At 57.4% G+C, this 17,648-nt stretch overlaps 2 protein-coding genes across 2 annotated transcripts in view; one reads left to right on the top strand and one right to left on the bottom strand.

The window, feature by feature from the left end:
- Positions 1-6,257, top strand: part of C4H16orf96 (chromosome 4 C16orf96 homolog) — a 46,764-nt gene extending 40,507 nt beyond the window's left edge. Inside the window, exons 15-17 of the mRNA XM_066382741.1 lie at positions 3,726-3,788; positions 4,508-4,719; positions 6,143-6,257. Coding sequence (XP_066238838.1) covers positions 3,726-3,788; positions 4,508-4,680 — 236 coding nt within the window. The 3' untranslated portion in view covers positions 4,681-4,719; positions 6,143-6,257. The remainder of the gene's footprint in view (positions 1-3,725; positions 3,789-4,507; positions 4,720-6,142) is intronic.
- A 6,328-nt stretch (positions 6,258-12,585) lies between these two features.
- On the bottom strand, positions 12,586-17,202 carry UBALD1 (UBA like domain containing 1). Its single transcript, XM_066382740.1, has 3 exons — positions 16,965-17,202; positions 13,605-13,667; positions 12,586-13,279 (listed from the first exon to the last, which is right to left on the bottom strand). The coding sequence occupies exons 1-3, from the start codon at positions 17,082-17,084 to the stop codon at positions 12,926-12,928; spliced, it is 537 nt and encodes a 178-aa protein (XP_066238837.1). The 5' UTR covers positions 17,085-17,202; the 3' UTR covers positions 12,586-12,925.
- Positions 17,203-17,648: the final 446 nt, after the last annotated feature.

Raw genomic sequence — 17,648 nt, 5'->3', positions numbered from 1 at the left:
GGTCCGGCCTGGCCCCAGCTGTATTCATCTGTTCGTCCTACCGTGTCCACTGCATCCTGCTGTGCATTCAGCCCTTTTCCAGCCCCACGGGGGTCACCGAGGGGTGTCCAGCCAGCCTGTGGTCCCCAGATGCCTGCACTGGGATCAGGCTCTCAGAGCAGAGGGACCTGGTCCGCAGCGAGCGACGGCCCCAGTCAGGGTGGGAGGGCAAGCCAACGCTGGTAGTCAGCAGGCTGGACTTTCAGAGAATCTTCATGGAAGGCTGAGTGTGTGCAGGACCCACGTAGGAGGTGGTGGCAGGAGCACAGAGGCAGAAGGTAGAAGTGAGGGAGTAGGAGCCTTGGCTCCAGCCTCCAGCTTCCCCGCCAGCTCCGGGGGAACTGCCCAAAACAGCCCCGGCCTGGCTTCTCCCTAGTTCCGGAGATGACCATAAACAGATGACCACAAACTGAGTGGCTTAAAACAACCCAAACTTATTTTGTCATAGTTACTGACGTCAGAAATCTAAAACAAGTCTTCTGGGCTAAAATAGAGCTGTCAGTAAGGCCAGTTCATTCTGAGGCTCTGGAGGAAAAAACCTGTTTCCTTGCTGGTTCTACCTTCAGAGGCCTCCGGCATCCTTGGCTTGTGGCCACAGCCTCCACCTTCAAAGGACATCATTCTGACTTCAGCTTCAATTCTCACCTCCCCTTCTCTCTCACCCTCTAGCCTCCCTCATAAGGACCCTGTGATTACATTGGGCCCACCTGCCCCTAATTGAGCCTGATCAGGTGGTGGTGCAGTGGCTAGAGCATCAACCTGGGACACTGAGGACCCAGGTAGGAAACCCTAAGGTCACCAGCTTGAGCACGGGGTCACCGGCTTGAGTGTGGGATCAGAGACTTGACACCATGGTCGCTGGCTTGAGCCCCAAGGTCACTGGCTTGAGCAAGGGGTCAGTTGCTCAGCTGGAGCCCCCAGGTCAAGGCACATATGAGAAAGCAATCAATGAGCAACTAATGAGTTGATGCTTCTCATATCTCTCTCTTTCTCTCTCTTTCTCTTAAAAAATAAAGAGTCCTTAATTGAGTCACATCTGTAGTCCCTTTTGCCATGTACGGTAACGTATTCGCTGGTTCCAGGGATTAGGACATTGACAACTGGGAGGGCACTGCCCAGAGTCCAGACTCCTTGGCTGATCTGCAGGGCCCCGTGGCCCTCTGGCCTCGTCTGTCCCCTCCAGCCAACCTCATGGAACTGCTTGCTCGCTTTCCCTCAATGTGTCAAGGTGTTTCTCACCTTTGGGCCTCTGCTCACATTGTGAGCTCAGCCTGGAACCCCTGGAGAAATGTTCCTGTTTGCCAGGACTCAGGTGTTTCCTCCTGTGGGGAGTCTCTTGGGTTACCAGCGGCAGGACAGCTCAGAGAGCCCAGGAGGAGCAGATGTTGGCATCAGGTGGTGAGTTCAGGTTTGAGCATCGAGCCAAGGTGCTGGGGGGCATCAAGGAGAGTGCTGAGGCCGCAGCTGGGCTCCCCGGTCTCACTGTGTCTCCATTTTGATCCTGACTCTTGGAGGGATACAGGGGCCAACTGGGCATCAGAGAGGGGGTCAGGGAGCGCCCTCAGCCAGGCATTGGTTCTGTGTAGAACCCATCAAGCATACAGGTGGTGGTCCTTAACTTAGGTCTGAGGGACATGCCCCAAGCTATATGGATCCCAGAGGCTCGTGGGGGATCAAGGGGGTGCCAATGGGTCCTCTAGGTTGTAGACCCTGCCACAGAGTTAGGAATACAAAAGGCTGGGAAGGGAAGGGCATTAACAAAGAGGAGGAAGGAAAGGGAGGGAGCAGGAAGAGACCCTCAGACAGTGCACAGACCTGATAAGGTCCAGACTAGCCCAGCGGGGAGCTTCCGAGCAAACACAGCCAGCAGATGGCCAGGCCCTGCGCTCACAGTCACTGGGAGTGTTAACCGACCCTGAAGAGCTAACAGACCCCAAAATGCTAACAGACCCTGAGACAGGAACAAGCCCTGAGCTGTTCACAGGCCCTGAGGCGCTAACGGGTGGAGGCCATTTGCCACCTGGGCTTCCTGCAGCCGAACACCAATTCTTTCAGAAAGGGAGAGCCCCGAACACCAATTCTTTCAGAAAGGGAGAGCCGTGTGGCCCGTCCCGCTGCCGCAGGGCCCTGCTAGTCCCTAAGCCCTCATCGGGGTCCGGTATGGTTTAGAAACCACTGGGGAAAGAAACTCAGTGCAGTCAAAGGGCCTGCTCCCTCAGAGGCGTTACTCCCCGAGGGGCGGTGAAATGTAAATGAGTAAGTCTGGGAGTGAGTAAGATGAAACATGGAAGTAAATGGAGAGGATGACTGAGCGGTCCCTGTTGAGTGGGGCGTCACTCTGTCTCTGAGAAGGGACATCTGAGGCAGGACTTGTCAGGAGACAGCCAGGGAAGGACACAGCTGTTCAGGCAGAAGAAACCATTGGTGTCCTACGTAGGAAGGAGCTTGGTACCCCCCAACATTTGCTGGTGCCAGCCTTGCCCCCTCCTCCCGACCACTGTGCCCTGCTTGGCTGCCTGTGGGCCCCTCCCCTCTCCTCCTCCCTCCATCTTTGCTCTCATGGCCTCTTTTCCCCGCATGTTCTCACCTTTTCTTCTGCAGTGGTCTTGGTGGTTCTTGGCTGGACAGGGAAAAGGGGACACTTCGGGTTCAGAAGTGGAGGATGGAGCCAAACCCAAAAGACCACATATTGTACGGTCCCCCTTCTCTGAAGCTTCCAGCACAGGCAAATCAGATCACTGAAGGCAGAGGAGCGGCAGCTGTGGGAGGGGACAGACTCATAGGATAAAGAGTGACTGCCTCATAGGATAAAGAGAATGTTCTGGGACTAGAGAGAGATGATGATGTTGACAACCTCGTGAATGAACTTACTGCCACTGAATTGTTTGCTTTAAATTGTGAATTTTATGTTATGGGAATTTTACTTACAAGGAAAAAATGCATACAGCCTGACCAGGCAGTGGCACAGTGGATAGAGCATCGGTCTGGGACACATAGGACCTGCGTTCAAAACCCTGAGGTCGCCGGCTTGAGCAAGGGCTCACCAGCTTGAGGGCAGGGTTGCTGGCTTGGGCCCAAAGGTCACTGGCTTGAAGCTCAAGGTCGCTGGCTTGAGCAAGGGGTCACTCGGTCTGCTGTAGCCCCCCGGGCAAGGCACATATGAGAAAGCAATCAAGGAACAACTAAGGTGTTGCAATAAAGAATTGATGCTTCTCATTTCTCTCCCTTCCTGTCTGCCCCTATCTGTGTCTGTCTGTCTGTCTGTCTCTCTCGCTAAAAAAAATTAGAAAGGCACACACATAACAGATTAAGGATGGGAAGGGGTGGAGCACTGTGATGGCCTGGCCCCCGGTGGGGTGGGAAGAGCTAAAGAACTCCAGACCTCTAACCTGCAAGCAGCCCCGCCAGCATTCCACCTGGATCTTATTAACGTCTGCTCCCTGGCCTTGAGTTACTTCCAAAAAGCCTTTTCCTAATGTCTTCAAGAAGCTCAAGAAGGCAGGGAGGGAGGGCCCTTCTATACACCAACGGGGAGGGCTGGTGTAGCGGGGGGGTGGAGGCTGGGAAACAGCGGTGCCATCCGAGTGAAGGGGCCTGTGCAGGAGCTAGAGGAGGGGGGCCCCGGGGAGGGGCCAAACTCTGGAAGAGCCACCACCCATCCTGTCTCTTCCCCTCTTTTCACTAAGCTGTGAAGGTTCCACATCCTCCGAATCGAAACCAATATGAGCGCGTTGGTGCCAACTACCCCTGTGAGTACCTGCCCCCCCACTCCCTGGCCCAACCGGGATTCTGGTTGGGTCCCCCAGTCCCAGACTTGGGTTCTCCTGCGCCACCCATCCCTCCCGCACACGCTCTGTCTGTGCCAGGCCTGAGAAGGCCCCTGGGGTGGCCGCAGCCAGCACCCCGCTCCCTGGCCAGGCCTCCAGCAGTTCTGGGCTCTTGCTTCGCCCTTCCCCTGGGCTTCCTGGTCTGGGCACCCAAACCAGGTGTCTTTCCTGATTGTCCTTTGGGCCGCAGAGCGGGGGTAAGGGAACACATTCATTCTCCTGGGCCTCTCTGCTGGCCCCGTGAGCCAGATTGGGGAGAACTGAGCTCCCCTGATTCATATCGCTTTGTACTCGGCATTTGTGGGCACTTCACATTGTGCAAAGCACTCTCTCCCTCCTTGTCTCACCCGGCCCTTATCCCAGCTGGGGGAGGTGGGTGCTGCTGGCCTATTTGAAAGGGGGGGGGGGAGCTGAGGCACAGCAGCCTTGGGCTGGGGCTCCTCCGGTCGCTCCGCTCCTCTTCGGTGTCCACTTCTGGTGTGCTTTATCTTGGCTGCCCCCCAGGAAGTTTAGGGTGTCTGAGCCTGGGTGAGCTGTGGTGAAGCACTTCTGGCTTGGGGCTTCTCCTCTCCTTAGAATGTTCTCAGCTTCTACCTAGAATGTTCTTAGGACAAATCATGGGCCTCTCCTGCCCTTCCCAGCCCTGCACCCCCGTGCCAGCATCCGCTTAGCCACTTTGGGCCTCCACCCAATGACACCAGCTCAGCCTCCGTCTCTGCCACCGCTGCCTCTTCTGCCACCGCTGGTACCACCCCTGCAGGCCTCCCCGCAGGCCTCGGGCCCCACCAGGCATCCACGGCCTCAGCACCTCTAGTCGGAACCAGCAGCAGCCCACCTAGGAGCCCGACAAGCCGTGAGCCCTGCGCCCGGGGCCCCCACTGTCTCTCCCACTGCTCCCTTCCAGCCAAGACCAGGCCCTGAACCTGAACCTGCGAAGGTGCAGGGGCCCCGGATGTAGGGGAGGGGTCTCCACAAGGGGTTCACTGTGACCCAGGGGCTGTTTTCACTCTCTGCTTATAAATATACACAGCACAGCCTGACTGGATGGTACAGGGGACAGAGCCTCTAACTGAGACCCTAAGGTCCCAGGTTTGAATCTCCAAGGTTGCCGGTCTTGAGCCCAAAGGTCACTGGCTTGAGCCCAAGGTCGCTGGCTTGAGCCCAAGGTCGCTGGCTTGGCTGGAGCCCCCCGGTCAAGGCACATATGAGAAAGCAATCAATGAACAACTAAGGTGCCACAACTATGAGTTGATGCCTCTCATCTCTCTCCCTTCCTGTATCTGTCTCTCTAAATAAATAAATATACACATAACACAGTCCTTATCCTATATTACATGAAGAACACAGCTTTCTAGATTGAATTTTCCACTAGCCAATTTAATTCTTTGACCAATTTTCAAATACAACACAGTTAAAGTGATTTTAAAAACACTTTCCTTTTTATTTTGCTGACATGAGTTCATCGGTATCAGTTCCAATTCCAGCTTCTGCCACTGCCATGTTCTTTGGGGCTGTTACTGCTACCAGCACCCATTTTCTCACGGGACCTGAGTTTTACTGCGTGCATTTTTTAACAATTTGTGTTATTTCTACCAGTAATTACTATTACGAAGTGAATGTTTAAAGAAGTTGATTATTTCTATTTACTCTGGCTAATCCCTGAGGAACTGGGAGCGATGCCCCTGGAACATTCCGGTACTGCTCCGTCCCACGCAGGGCTGGGGTCCTGCGAGTCTGGTCCCCGTGCTAACTACCCATGCGCTTGGTGGAACAGAGCAAACTGGAGGCCAAAACATTTGACCTGGCGGTTTAGTGGCCCTCCTTGGATCACATAGCAGAGCTCACACCTGCCAGCCTGACCATTCTTCCCCCTCAATGGCATGTCCATCCCTGCCTTCTCCCTCTCCACTCCCTAGCTTGTCTAGTTGTGCTGTCATTGGTGTATTTCTGACACTTCTATCACATCTCACAAAGACTAAAACAACTTGCCCTCTGCAGTATCAAGGCATGATGCACACCCCACCACCCTTGCTCCAACACCCACTAGAGGCCCCTGGGATGGCAGAGAGTCCGGGAGTGGGCTGTCTGGGGCCTGCCCTGGGGGAGGACTGGGGCTCAAGGCTCTGCCAGAGGCTGGCATGGAGGGTTCCCTAGACCTGGTGGCACCTGGAGTCCAGGGACACCGTGCCTGCCCTGATCCTAAAGGTCCCCAGCCCTTCCCCCAGCGTCTTCCTGGTGAGCACTCTCAGCCCTGACTTCTCTTTCCTCTCTCCAAGGGCCGTGTCCTGAGCGGGCCACGCTCTTCCTGAGCCAGGTCTGTGCCGCCCGGGCAGGCACTGGCTCTCAGCCCCAGCCTCCACCGACAGATGCGTATTTTTGGCAACTTCTCCCCAAAATAAAATCTTATCTTTCGCTTTTCTGACTACGGAGGGTAACTGGCCTGGTGTCTTCTGTGGAGGTGGCTCTGCTAGCCCCACACGGGTGGATGAACCGGCCGGTCCCTCTTTGGGCCACTACTGCAGGGTCAGCCTCCCAGAGCCGGTGCCCAGAGCCACTATGGCTGACCCTCAGCAGAGAATTATAACCAACCTTCCCTCCTGTCAGACTTTCCATTGTGGCAGTGACCCGAGTTGCCCCAGGCTTGTGGTGGGCAGGGACATTGGTGTGACTGGCCCAGGGTTGCAGTGAGGCCTCAGCTCTCCAGCCCCCTGCCCACGAGGACATACTTCTCGGGTGCTGTGCACAGGTGTGAGGGCCTGGACTTCCATCACCTCTCCAAGGCAAGAGAGGAAGGTGCGGTGGGGGCTCCTGGGACCCCATGCCAGCCTTGTCCCCTGAAGCCAACATGAGAGCGCCCACAAGCACCTGGGCACGACTCAGCCCTCATACCAGCCCCCATGCGGCCCTCAGAGCTGTGTTCCCAGCCATTTCTCAGGGGTACATCGGAGTACCTGGTTGGTTCCCGCAGCCGAGGGAGTGGAGTGAGCCCTGTTGGTCACTGTGTAATTGCTTGCTCAGTGCCCTGAAGGTGGGAAGACGCGGTCCCTCTTGTGGACCGTTGGGAACAATGTCAGGAGTCACAATGCTGTCCCCCCTTGGGGGTGGGGGAAGCGGGCCTTTGGCCAGGTCCCAGGTGGAGGTGTAGGCAGGATCCTTCCCAAGGACAGTGGCAGATCCCCCCACCCCCACGGATGGGATCTGAAGGCCTGGAAGGCTGGGAAAGAGGTGCCGTGCCCACTCCTAGGGGAGCTGCCTCAGGAGGGTGGCCCACGCCATCCTGGTGGGGAAGCACCTGGGGAGTGGGCAGAACCAGGGATGGGGTCAGCAGAATGAGGATTTTGGAAGGCCCTGGGTCCAGCCTCTGCAAAAAGGACTACAGCTCCTAGCCTGGTACATAGCAGCAGGGCCAGCCTAGACAGGGAGTAGGGTGGCCAACTGTCCTAATCTGCATAGGAGCTGGATTGAGATGTAAGACAGATAAATTGGTCATAAGAGGAGAAAGTCATGCAGTCTAGCTGGGTTTGTAGGACTGCATGAATGAGCCAGGCAGGAAGGGGAGGGAGATGCCTCTTGCCAAGCAGAGGGTCCTGCCTTGAGGTGTTGCTAGAATGGAGATGCTGTGTAACCACCTTGCACCCCCAAACCCAGCCCCACAACCCACCAATACAAGTCAAAGGTTACTAAACATTTCCTTCCTTTCAATGACCATTAACTTATTAACCCTAAGGTACAAACTGACAACAGCAAATGTGTGTTCCAAACAAGCTGATATGCATTGGGAAAAGGCACCAGCAGGACACAACAGCAGGCTGCCAGAGGTGGCATTGAGACACTGGAAGGAGGGCCTTCCATGCAGGGGCACTGAGATCAGTACACACTGGTCCCTCCACCCCCATCACCACCATCTTGGCTAGCTTGACCTGACTTTGCATGGATTTAGGGCTCTAGGCAGAGACCCTCCAAACCCCACACAATCCCCAAAGGGCTTCTCTTCTCTCTCCTTCCTCGTGCATGGCCTCACCAGGGTTGATAGACAACGTCCCCACCAGTATTGCTCCGCTGTGTCCTAGATGAGAAATGGCCCCAGAAAGCAGAGCAGAACTCTAACAGGCTCCAGCACCTCATGCTGCGCCATGATGAGCCTCAGCCACCCTGGAAGTGGGCCTAGCCCAACCCTCCCCTGGAGGACCTAGCACCGCCCACTCCTGAGTGGTGGTTCTAAGTCTCATTTGAAATACATATATTACCCAATCACAAGCTGTGCCTAAGCAACCAGAGACCTTCCCAAATGCAGGAATTGGAAATAGCTTTGCCTCAAAATACCTCCTTTTGCCAAACCAGGCGGCTTGCTCGACACTGACGCTGGGAAGCAAGCAGTCAGAGCCAGTCTGTCCTCGGGTGAGCGCTGCTGTGAAAACCCCTCGGAGACCTGCAGGGCCACAGCAGCCACTCACTGTGTCTGAGGGCTAGCCTCAAGAACACCATGGTTCTTCAGCCACACAACGTATTCTCAGAGTACCCTAGAAAGACCCTGGGGACCCTCAGTAGCTCCGGGAACAAGCCCTTCTCCCTTTTAAGCTGCAGGTAGGCCTGACCTGTGGTGGCGCAGTGGATGGGGTATTGATCTGGAATGCTGAGGTCACTGGTTCAAAACCCAGGGCTTGCCCCATCAGGGCACATATGGGAGTTGATGCTTCCTGCTCCTCCCTCCTTCTCTCTCTCCCCCTCTCTGAAATGATTAAATAAAATATTTTTTTAAAAAAAGCTGCAGGTGCCCTGGCTGGTTGGCTCAGTGGTAGAGCGTTGGCCTGGCGTGCGGGGACCCGGGTTCGATTCCCGGCCAGGGCACATAGGAGAAGTGCCCATTTGCTTCTCCACCCCCCCCCCTCCTTCCTCTCTGTCTCTCTCTTCCCCTCCCGCAGCCGCAGCCGAGGCTCCATTGGAGCAAAGATGGCCCGGGCGCTGGGGATGGCTCCTTGGCCTCTGCCCCAGGCGCTGGAGTGGCTCTGGTCGCGGCAGAGCGTCGCCCCTGGTGGGCGTGCCGGGTGGATCCCGGTCGGGCGCATGCAGGAGTCTGTCTGACTGTCTCTCCCTGTTTCCAGCTTCAGAAAAATACAAAAATACAAAAAAAAAAAAAAAAAAAAAAAAGCTGTAGGTAGGAGTGGCCCTGCCTGCCCACAAAAAGCATTTTAGTCCCCATTCATCTGCCAGGTACCCCCCACCCCACAGGGCAGGGTATTTATATCCAAAGCTCCTCCTGGGAAAGCAAGATCCCTTTCAGATTCTAGCTGATTCCAAGACGGGAGTTGGACACACACACACACACACACGCACGCACGCACACGCACACGCACACGCACACGCTGCTGGCTAGTGGGATGGGTTGGCTGGCCAAGGGCAGGCTGGCTGAGCTCCCACTGTGATGGTCAGTTTCAGCCGGTTGTGGCACGGAGGGAACGGGCAACATTACACATTCCCAAGATAAGCCAGAAGCGGGGCTCTTCGTCTAACTCTCCTGTTCTGAAAATTCTGGCAGATGGGAAAAAACAAAACCAAACCCCATCATACAAGCCAAAGATCACACATCAGGAGACTGTGAGTTTGCAACCCCCTAAGATAACCGTGCCCCAACCTTTTAATGGCAGTCCAGAGGGCTAAGTCGTCTTATCACCTGGGGGGGGGGGGTCAGATCTTCATTTGCACATGCTGCCACACCCCCTCTTCAGAAACAAGACACGCAGAGCTCAAATCGCATTCCGTTAAGTAACTTCATGGATGCAAAGGTTTTTCCGAGTGGAATTTGGAAACAGTCATTCAGAGGTCAAGTCTGGTGGTTCTGTAGGAGGTGATCAAGCCCAGAAGAGGCTGGACTTTGAGGTATCAAGGCTGGTTTTCTCAGGAGGTGCCCAAGTTACGGGATTCAGCTGAACCTGCCTGTAAATCTGTTCCAATCATAAACTAGCACCTCTGCTTTTTGGCCAGTTTACACTTGAATATGTAGTAGATGGTTACTGATGCCTTCAGTGTTGCTCCTGAGCTTCCAGGCTAGAAGTGAAGGTTCCAGGTTCTCCGTCCCGCTCGGAGTTTGAGGGCCTGAGACATCTCTCTGCGTAGGCCCACCTCCGGATCCCTGAGAGTCTGTCCGGCTCCCTTCTGCAGAGGCTCAAACAGGGGCTCCAGGCACACCCGGCAGGGCCTCGCCCTGCATTGCTGGCCCAGGTCCAGCTCCAGCCCTGCCCTCTGCTCCCTCCTGCTCTGGGTCCGACCTTGCCTGGACCCTCCTCCCCAGCAGTTGCCTCAACCACCCAAGGGACTGTTAAGGTTCATGAATTTGGGGACTGGAAAGTGCATGCGCTGGGTCGGAGGCAGTTGGGAGCTATTTTCCCTTTAATAACAGCATTGACATAATTAACATGCTACAAAGCCCACCCTTTTTAAAGTGTGCAACTGAATTTTTAGTTTGTTTGTAAGTTGGCCACCAATATTCTGGGAGTATTTAAAACTACACTGTCAGGGCCTCCCCCAGAGATTTGCACTGCAGGCCCAAGAGTCTGGGAGTACACGTCTTTTTACAGAGCCCCCGAGAGGCTCTGCTGTGCAGGCAGCCAGCCATGGGACCCATCTTGAGCAGGAGCTCTCCACAAAGGTGGGAGGAGGATTTTGCCATGTTTCTAGACAGTTTTGGTTGACACTGGGGGTGCTACTGGGACCTAGCAGATAGGGGCTGGGACGCTGGCCAACATCCCATTACTCAGATGCCCCCACGGTAGTGATCCAGCACCAGTGCCCACAGTGCCCAGGTTGGTAGAACTGTATCTACAGGAACCGCAAGTCCCTTCCAACCTAATGTGAGCCCCTGGGACCCCCAGGCCCAACTCACAGGGCCCCAATCTCCGACAGACCAGCACTTACAGGGACATTTCTCCAACTGGGGCGTGCAGTCCGATCTCTAACGAGCCCCGGATGATGCTGTCGGGCTGAGGATCACTTTGAGCACTGAGGGTGTGGTTCGCATACAGACCATGCAGGGACCTACTTGGGGGTTGAGCTCGTTGTCTCCAAATCTGCAAATTCTAGACAGCACACTGTTTCCTCAAAACATATGAACAGCCTGCTGGGAACCCAGGCATGCTCACCTCACATGGCTGATAACCCAGAAAAGCTTGCCTTTGCAAAACATTTTCCTACTACTTGAAGAGGGGGTGTGCCAGTTTCCTGAGAATTTTCTTCCACCCAAAAGAATGGAGAAGCTGCACCCCATTGCACCCCAGGCAGAGAGCCATGTCCTCTCTGGATCCCAAGAGGCTGTTGAAAGTGGATTTCAAGGTGAGGACATACTTCGATCATTTGTGTGTAACAGTTCAGGTGGGGCCCAGCAGTTGGTCTTCCATGACAACCAGAGAGCAGTTACCCCAGGAGGGCTTCAAGGGCTGTCCAGGTCCCTGCAGGGCGGACACAAAGCTGGGCCGCGGCATCCTTCTCCAGAAGCACAGCCCCATCTTGGGGAGCAAGAGGAGGGCTACCGGTGTAAGTGCTGCGAGTCAGACAGGAGACCTCCTGAAACAGAAGGAACTCTCCAGCCAGGTGCAATCCAGAGCTGAGCTGAGCACCGAGACCGGGTTGAGAGGTGGGTGGGTTCTCCCCAATTAGAGAGTGAGGTCTGCTGGTGAGGAACTACAAGGGCCCCAGGGACCCTCTTTCCCCGTGTGGGCAGCCCAGAGCAGAGTGGAGCACTTGGCTTTTTCCTTGGGAACAGAGCAGGTACCTGCCCTAGCCCAGCTCCGAAGCAGCTTGGATCCACTGTCTGATGTCCCTGGGTGGCCCATCTCCTTAGTGACCAATGCTTTGAGCACTGGCTGGATGCTGCCCTAGCCTGGTCCTGTCCTTGTCACTATCCCTCAGCCCCGGCTCTGCATTCAAGCCTGCTGACTATAGGCACTGTGGCCTGCACCTCCCCGGGGAGGGCCCTGCACCACCCAGCAGGTTCGCTGGAAGTTGGGCTTGAGAGTCCAGCCTTTAGCCAGCCAACAGGGGCCCTGCGACAGGAAGAAAGGTCCTTATGTGAAACTCAGGCAGACCGGAAGGCAGTTGCTAGCCCTGAAGGTGGTAATCCTTCTAGCCAGGAAGGGGGAAGGGTGGGCAGAAGCTGGGATTGTGGGAACACAGGCCAGAAACTAACTTCATGGGAAAGGCCTTGGGTAGGCAGGAAGATTCCAGAGCATGTTGTGGTTGAAAAGACAGCAACACACAGGAACAGTGTGGAGCCAGGCAGCACTGGAGGGGGTAGCCCTCTGTTCTGGGCTCAGTCTGCCCCCCACTCCCCTGGCCAGCTGGCAGCAAAGCTTAGGATAGAGGCAAGACCACAGAGCCTGGTGGTGGTTTGGAACTTTCTTCTCCTTTGTTAAAAGGGGGAAAGGAAATGACTATGGAGTACAACCCCCCCCCCCCCCCCCCCCCGGCTCTGGGGTAGGCATGCAGGCAGACCCAGCAAGCAGGAGCTGGGGGATGGGTGGGAAGAGTCCTGGAGTTTCCCACAATCCTTCTCTGCAGGGAACAGAAAGGCTGGCTGCTGAGGGGGTGGGGAGAGGGCAGGGCCCTGGGGAGGGGGAGGCGGGCAGGGGGCTCTCTCTAACATGCAAAGTCCAGCTGCCCCATAAACTAGGTTGCTTCTTGAAGAGTGACATACGTATAAATACACAGACACAGCCACACGCACACATGCGGAGAAGGCTCTGCATTCCCAAGGGTGGGGATCTAGGCCTGCGGGCCCCGACGAGCTCCGAGGCAGGAGCTGGGCAAGTCTCCGCGGCCTCCTGAGGCGGGGCGAATCCTCTGGGGAAGGCTGCTTGGTCTCTGAAGGTCTGTCCACCAGCACCCAGATGACTCGGAACCATATCCACGTGAGCTAGGCAGCCTGTGCTCGCGTGGGGGTCCGGTCTCTCCCCTCCAGGGCTCCAGGGAATGGGGGTGCAGACAGAGGAGGGTAAAGGGGGCCCGCGGAGTTGTCTTCTCCCCCGCCCCACGGGGTCCTGGCCTCCGGGAGGGGGGAGGGGCCTCCCTTATCTCTCTGCCTCCATGGCAGGGTGGGCCCTTGGTTCTGAGGCAGCCTGTTGGGGGGCCAGGGGGGGCCAGTCTGACGCCGGGGAAGGGGGTGCCGGAGTCCACAGGGGTGGCTGCTGCGACTGGTAGTGCTGTGGCCCCCCTGGAGGTGAAGCCACCATTGGCCAACTGGGCGCTGCAAAGCTGCCGGAGGTGGTGTGGGGCAAGTGCGGTGGAGGTGACGTGGCCGTGGCGGCCATTGGGCTGCTGCTGCCGCCACCATGGAAGCTCTCAGAGGCCTTGAGACGGGAGAACATGGTGAGGGCGTCGGGGAAGTTGGGGGGCGTTGCGGGGGTGTTGGCGGGAGTGCACATCTGTGGGGAGGAGAGCAGAGGAGGAGAGGTGAGCACCCTCTCTGGGAGGCCTCCAATCTCCCACTGGCTCCTTCTTGGAGACACACAGCCAGCCAGCCAGCCTCTGTCGGGTGACTTTGTGCCCCTCCCCTGGAGGCACCTGGCCCCCCACAGTCCACCATCCAGGGGCTGACAGGAAAGGCGGGTGCAGAGATGGGCTGGCCCGCTCCGCCGGCTGGTGGCTCCAAGGTCCCATCCCAGCAGCCCCTCCACAGCCAAGGACGACTGCAGCTTGAACTGGGAGACCCCTGCCTGGCCTGCCCTGGAGGCCGCAGGGGACACTTACCATCTGGTGGTGGTGGTGACTGTAGGGGATGTTGGTCTCCTGGAAAAAGGCGCTGAGGGCCGTCTGTAGAAGAAAAGCCCAAGCTTACTATAGCACCCTGCCCAACCCCACTGCTCGCCCTCCTTCCCACGCTGTCCGGGTCCTGGTGTAGCCCTGGGCCGGCCTATAGCATGGGAGCAGGGAGTTGAGGCCGCGTACCTGTCACCACTCAACCCTCCCGAGGAGGTACCCGGGACCCCCAGGCAAGTACGGTGGGTGGTGAAGGCCCTCATGATATGGTCTGCCACCAGGCGTCTCCAGAGTGCACACACCTGGTGTTGGCACTGGGACCTGGGCGGCAGGGAGCACCCTTGCCTGTCTCAGGAGAAAGGCCCCCAGGAGACCTCAGTCCAACTACCACCAACTCCATGGGTGGTAAGCCCCTACCTCTTTCTCAGCCTGTTTCATCATCTCTGAGCCTGAGGGTGGTGAAGCCCCCCCAGATACCGAGTCTGTGACCCACCTGTCCCTCTCCTTGGCTTACCGAAGAAGGGGTTTTGCCTGGTCTGGGCCTTAGTTTCTCTACCTGCATCACAAAAGGGCTGAACTAGGTGGCTCCCAGGTTCCCCTCCTTGCAATAGTGACCTCTTAAGACCCAAACTCCAGCTGGGAGAGCCAGAGTCAGTAGGATGGTCTGAGTTTGCACTCCCTGCCCCGTTCACCTGAGCCTCCAGCAGAATGTTCTCAAGGTGACAGAGCAGGATGGCAGAGGTGGGGCTTTGCCCAGGACTGTGAGTTTAGGGGGACGAGAGCTGACTTGGGTCAGTCCAGCTGGAGGCCTTGGGGGACTTGTGTGAGGGGGCAGGGGTTCCTGTGTAGCCGAGAGCCCAGGGGGGCGGGGCGCTGGCATTTGGTGTGTCCTGGTTCAATCCCTGAACGAGGGTGTCGAAGAAAACAAGGGACCCAGCTGCTCTTGAGAAACTGCTGGGTGAGAAAGCCCGTCAAGTGTGTGAAGGGTCCGCTCCGCCCTGCAAAGCCCAGACCCAGCTCTCAGCAGCCCCTGCAGCTCTGCCCACCGTAACCACCCCGCCAGACGGGCCCCTCACAGCCCTGCACTGCCCATCCCCTTCCCTGCCCCACCATACCCAGAAACCCAACCTGGCTGCCAGAGCTGCCCTGCAGGCTTTGTAATTTTCTTCAAGTAAAATCAAATGAACTATTTTGGGCATTTCCTGCTGAAACACCCTACCAGTGTCCCCTCTGGGTGTGGGAGCTAAGGGAAAGGGGGTACTGGTCTCTAAGCACTTCCCCATGACCCCCAGCCCCACCCCTGGAGGCCCAGAGACACACCCAAACCATTCTTCTCCCAACAGTGGCTCCAAAGGCCAAGGAGTGTGAGGATTCCAGGAGAAACATCTGCCCCATCCCTTAAAGCAGACAGAGGTTTCCCCTCCCCCAACAGCTTCTGTCCCCATTAACACCTGCCTCACAGAGAATATGACCCAAAAAGGCAGCCTAGAGCTGGCTGGGTCAGCCCCTTAGCCAGTAGGCTGCCAGCTGGAGCTTGGAAAGCAGAAGGGGGTTAGCCACGCGGTTACCCCTTACTCCCTAAGAAATACTGAAACCTAAGGTTTGGGGGTTCATGACCCACTTTCACCTTACCTGAACCTTCCTAGTATCCACATCCCCATTTTATAGATGATGAAACTGAGACTTGGGGATCCCAGGGAACAGAGTTCCTACCCCTGGGGGACATCAGAGCCCCCAGTCTGCAAGCTTCTCTTGCCCCTGCTGGGATCAGTCTTTCCCCAGACATTTCATTCCTCAAAACTACATTTTCAAATCCTGGGATCTATCAACACCAATCTGCATTGCCTGAGTGACCACCAAGGTTGGTGTCAGGCTGTGGGCTGAGCTGAGAGTGCCTGCCTACCGGACACCTGCCTGCCCAGCCCCAGGCAGGGAGACATGTATGCAGATGTGGGACTCAAGCAAACTGCCATGAATGTGGTTTTGCAAGTTTTGCCACATCCAGCCCCAGAGACAGACTGGGCTGATTAGGGAGCTTCCAAAGGGCGAGGCTGCAAGCCCTGGGGGTGGGGGCATTCACCTCTTAGAAGTCAACTCACATCACAAGGTACAGAGGGAAAAACTGAGGCCAGAGAGGGCTAGTGACCTGCCCAGAGAGCATCTCCTGGTGTGAGAGCCACACTGAGTTATCAGATCTCTAGTAGGAAGGAGGTGAGCAAGGATCCTTTGGGTGGATAGGTCACTGCTTCCCCAGACTGTCCCAACCTTTGGGTGGGAATTCTGATCTTTTCTAAACTCCAGGAAGCCCAAACACCTTCCCTGGACTGGTTCCCTCTGGGAAACACAAGTGGCGGGGGGGCTGGGTCCTTACACCTGTGAAGAATGGAGTTCAGGTGTTCTGGCCTCATCCCTAGATACCACCCTAGATTATTTCTGGGGCAGCTGAGTTCCAGAAGGTGGTTCCTTGGCAGCACAAGGCGTGGGCACTAGTGCTCTACGGGTCAGGGAGGCTTAGAAGGGTGAGGGCCAGACTGGGACACCCCACCTCCTGCCCAGCTAGCTGAAAGCTACTGAACCGCAGACCAAGCCTGCCCCGTGCAGGTGGATCGGCCTGCCAACACAGAGGAGGGCCCCACACAGCACTGTACAATCGGTGCACACGCATGGGCACTAACTGTAACGGGGCGACATGTGTTACACACCCCGCACCCGCGCCTCAGGTGGACTGCGTGTTTACACACGCCAACATGCCCACACGCATCGCGGCGCGTGCGTAAATACAAACGCATACGCGCCTCCAGGCTGCCCATCAGGCACGCAGAACCACACACGCAGGGCGACTCCGCTCGTGGGCCCCAGGGCTCTCGTGACCCAACCCCAGGGCTCGGGGAAGGAAGGATGGAAAGGAACAGGAGGGCAGCGCGTGTCCAGCTCGGCCTAGACCTGGGGCGTCTTCCTTCCGGCCGCCCGCCCCGCTGTCTGTCGGGCTCCTACGCCGCCCCGCCCTGGCCTTAACTGGAACAAAAGTGGGGGCCCCAGAGTCCCCACAGCCCGGAACTTGGGGTCCTGGTTTCGGGGGCCCAGGCTGGGGCAGATCACCCCTTCCGCTCACTCCGCGCGGGCAGCGTTTCCGGGGGCCGCGTAAAGGCAGCCGTTCCGCCAGGCCTGACCCATACGCCGCGTGAGCGCGCTGAGGCCCAGACCCGGGCGCGCGACCGCCGGACACCCGGCCCGATGCCGGTCCAGCCCAGGCGGAGCACGCACCCGCACGTGTCTACACCGCACACGCCCGCCACGCGATACAGGACCCCGACCCCGGTTCCTGGCCCTCGGGCCGAGCCGGCCGCGCACCTCGAACTGCCAGTGAGCCGCCTGCAACAGCTGCTTTGCCTGGTCGGCCGCGCACCCGGCCGTCAGCACGAACTGGTTGATCATGACCTGGTGCTTAAGCTCATCCATGTTCACGGACATGGCGCCACCGCCGCCGCGCTGCCCGCTCCGGCCTCCTGCCGTCGCGCGTACCTCTGCTTCACGCGTCCACCATTAGCGAGCCGGCTCCGGCTAATACAAATATTTACTGTGCGGCTCTGACTCACGGAGCCTCGCCTCGCTCGGGAGCCGCGGAGGGCATGCTGGGAGATGTAGTCCGCATCGTGCCCGCCCGCGCTCCATCGGGGGCTGCGGCACGAGTTCTAGCGGGCCGGGATCCTACTGCGTGCAGAGGCGGGCAGTGACGGGAGCTGGGCACCGCGCCGCCGCTGCTCTGGCAGTAACGGGGGTTGGCCGACAGAGGTCAAAGGCATCTTTGTCAAGACTCTGGACCCCGAGCCCCGTGTGTTTAGCATCCCTCTGTGTTCAGTGGGAGCACCCTTGGAAAGGGGGCCCTAGTAATTTTGGCACAATCGGCAGCCCTAGGCTGCAAGTCCCGGAAGTTCTGGCACACAGCACCTATATTCGTTCAATGAAAAAAATGAATCTGCCTTTTAGGACTCCGCTCAAAATCACCGCCTCTAGAAAGCCTTTTGAGTCTCCCCA

Source organism: Saccopteryx leptura, chromosome 4 (assembly GCF_036850995.1).
Source record: "Saccopteryx leptura isolate mSacLep1 chromosome 4, mSacLep1_pri_phased_curated, whole genome shotgun sequence".
Classification (NCBI taxonomy): Eukaryota; Metazoa; Chordata; class Mammalia; order Chiroptera; family Emballonuridae; genus Saccopteryx; species Saccopteryx leptura.
This window is presented reverse-complemented; position numbering and strand designations above follow the sequence as displayed.

What these genes read in the sequence shown, in the direction of transcription:
- UBALD1 (XM_066382740.1), bottom strand. Translation starts at nt 17,084, where the DNA reads ATGTCCGTGAACATGGATGAGCTTAAGCACCAGGTCATGATCAACCAG. An exon ending in CGGCTCACTGGCAGTTCGAG is followed by an intron (nt 13,668 to 16,964) that starts GTGCGCGGCCGG and finishes TTTCTTCTACAG; the next exon opens with ACGGCCCTCAGCGCCTTTTT. An exon ending in GTCACCACCACCACCAGATG is followed by an intron (nt 13,280 to 13,604) that starts GTAAGTGTCCCC and finishes TCCTCCCCACAG; the next exon opens with ATGTGCACTCCCGCCAACAC.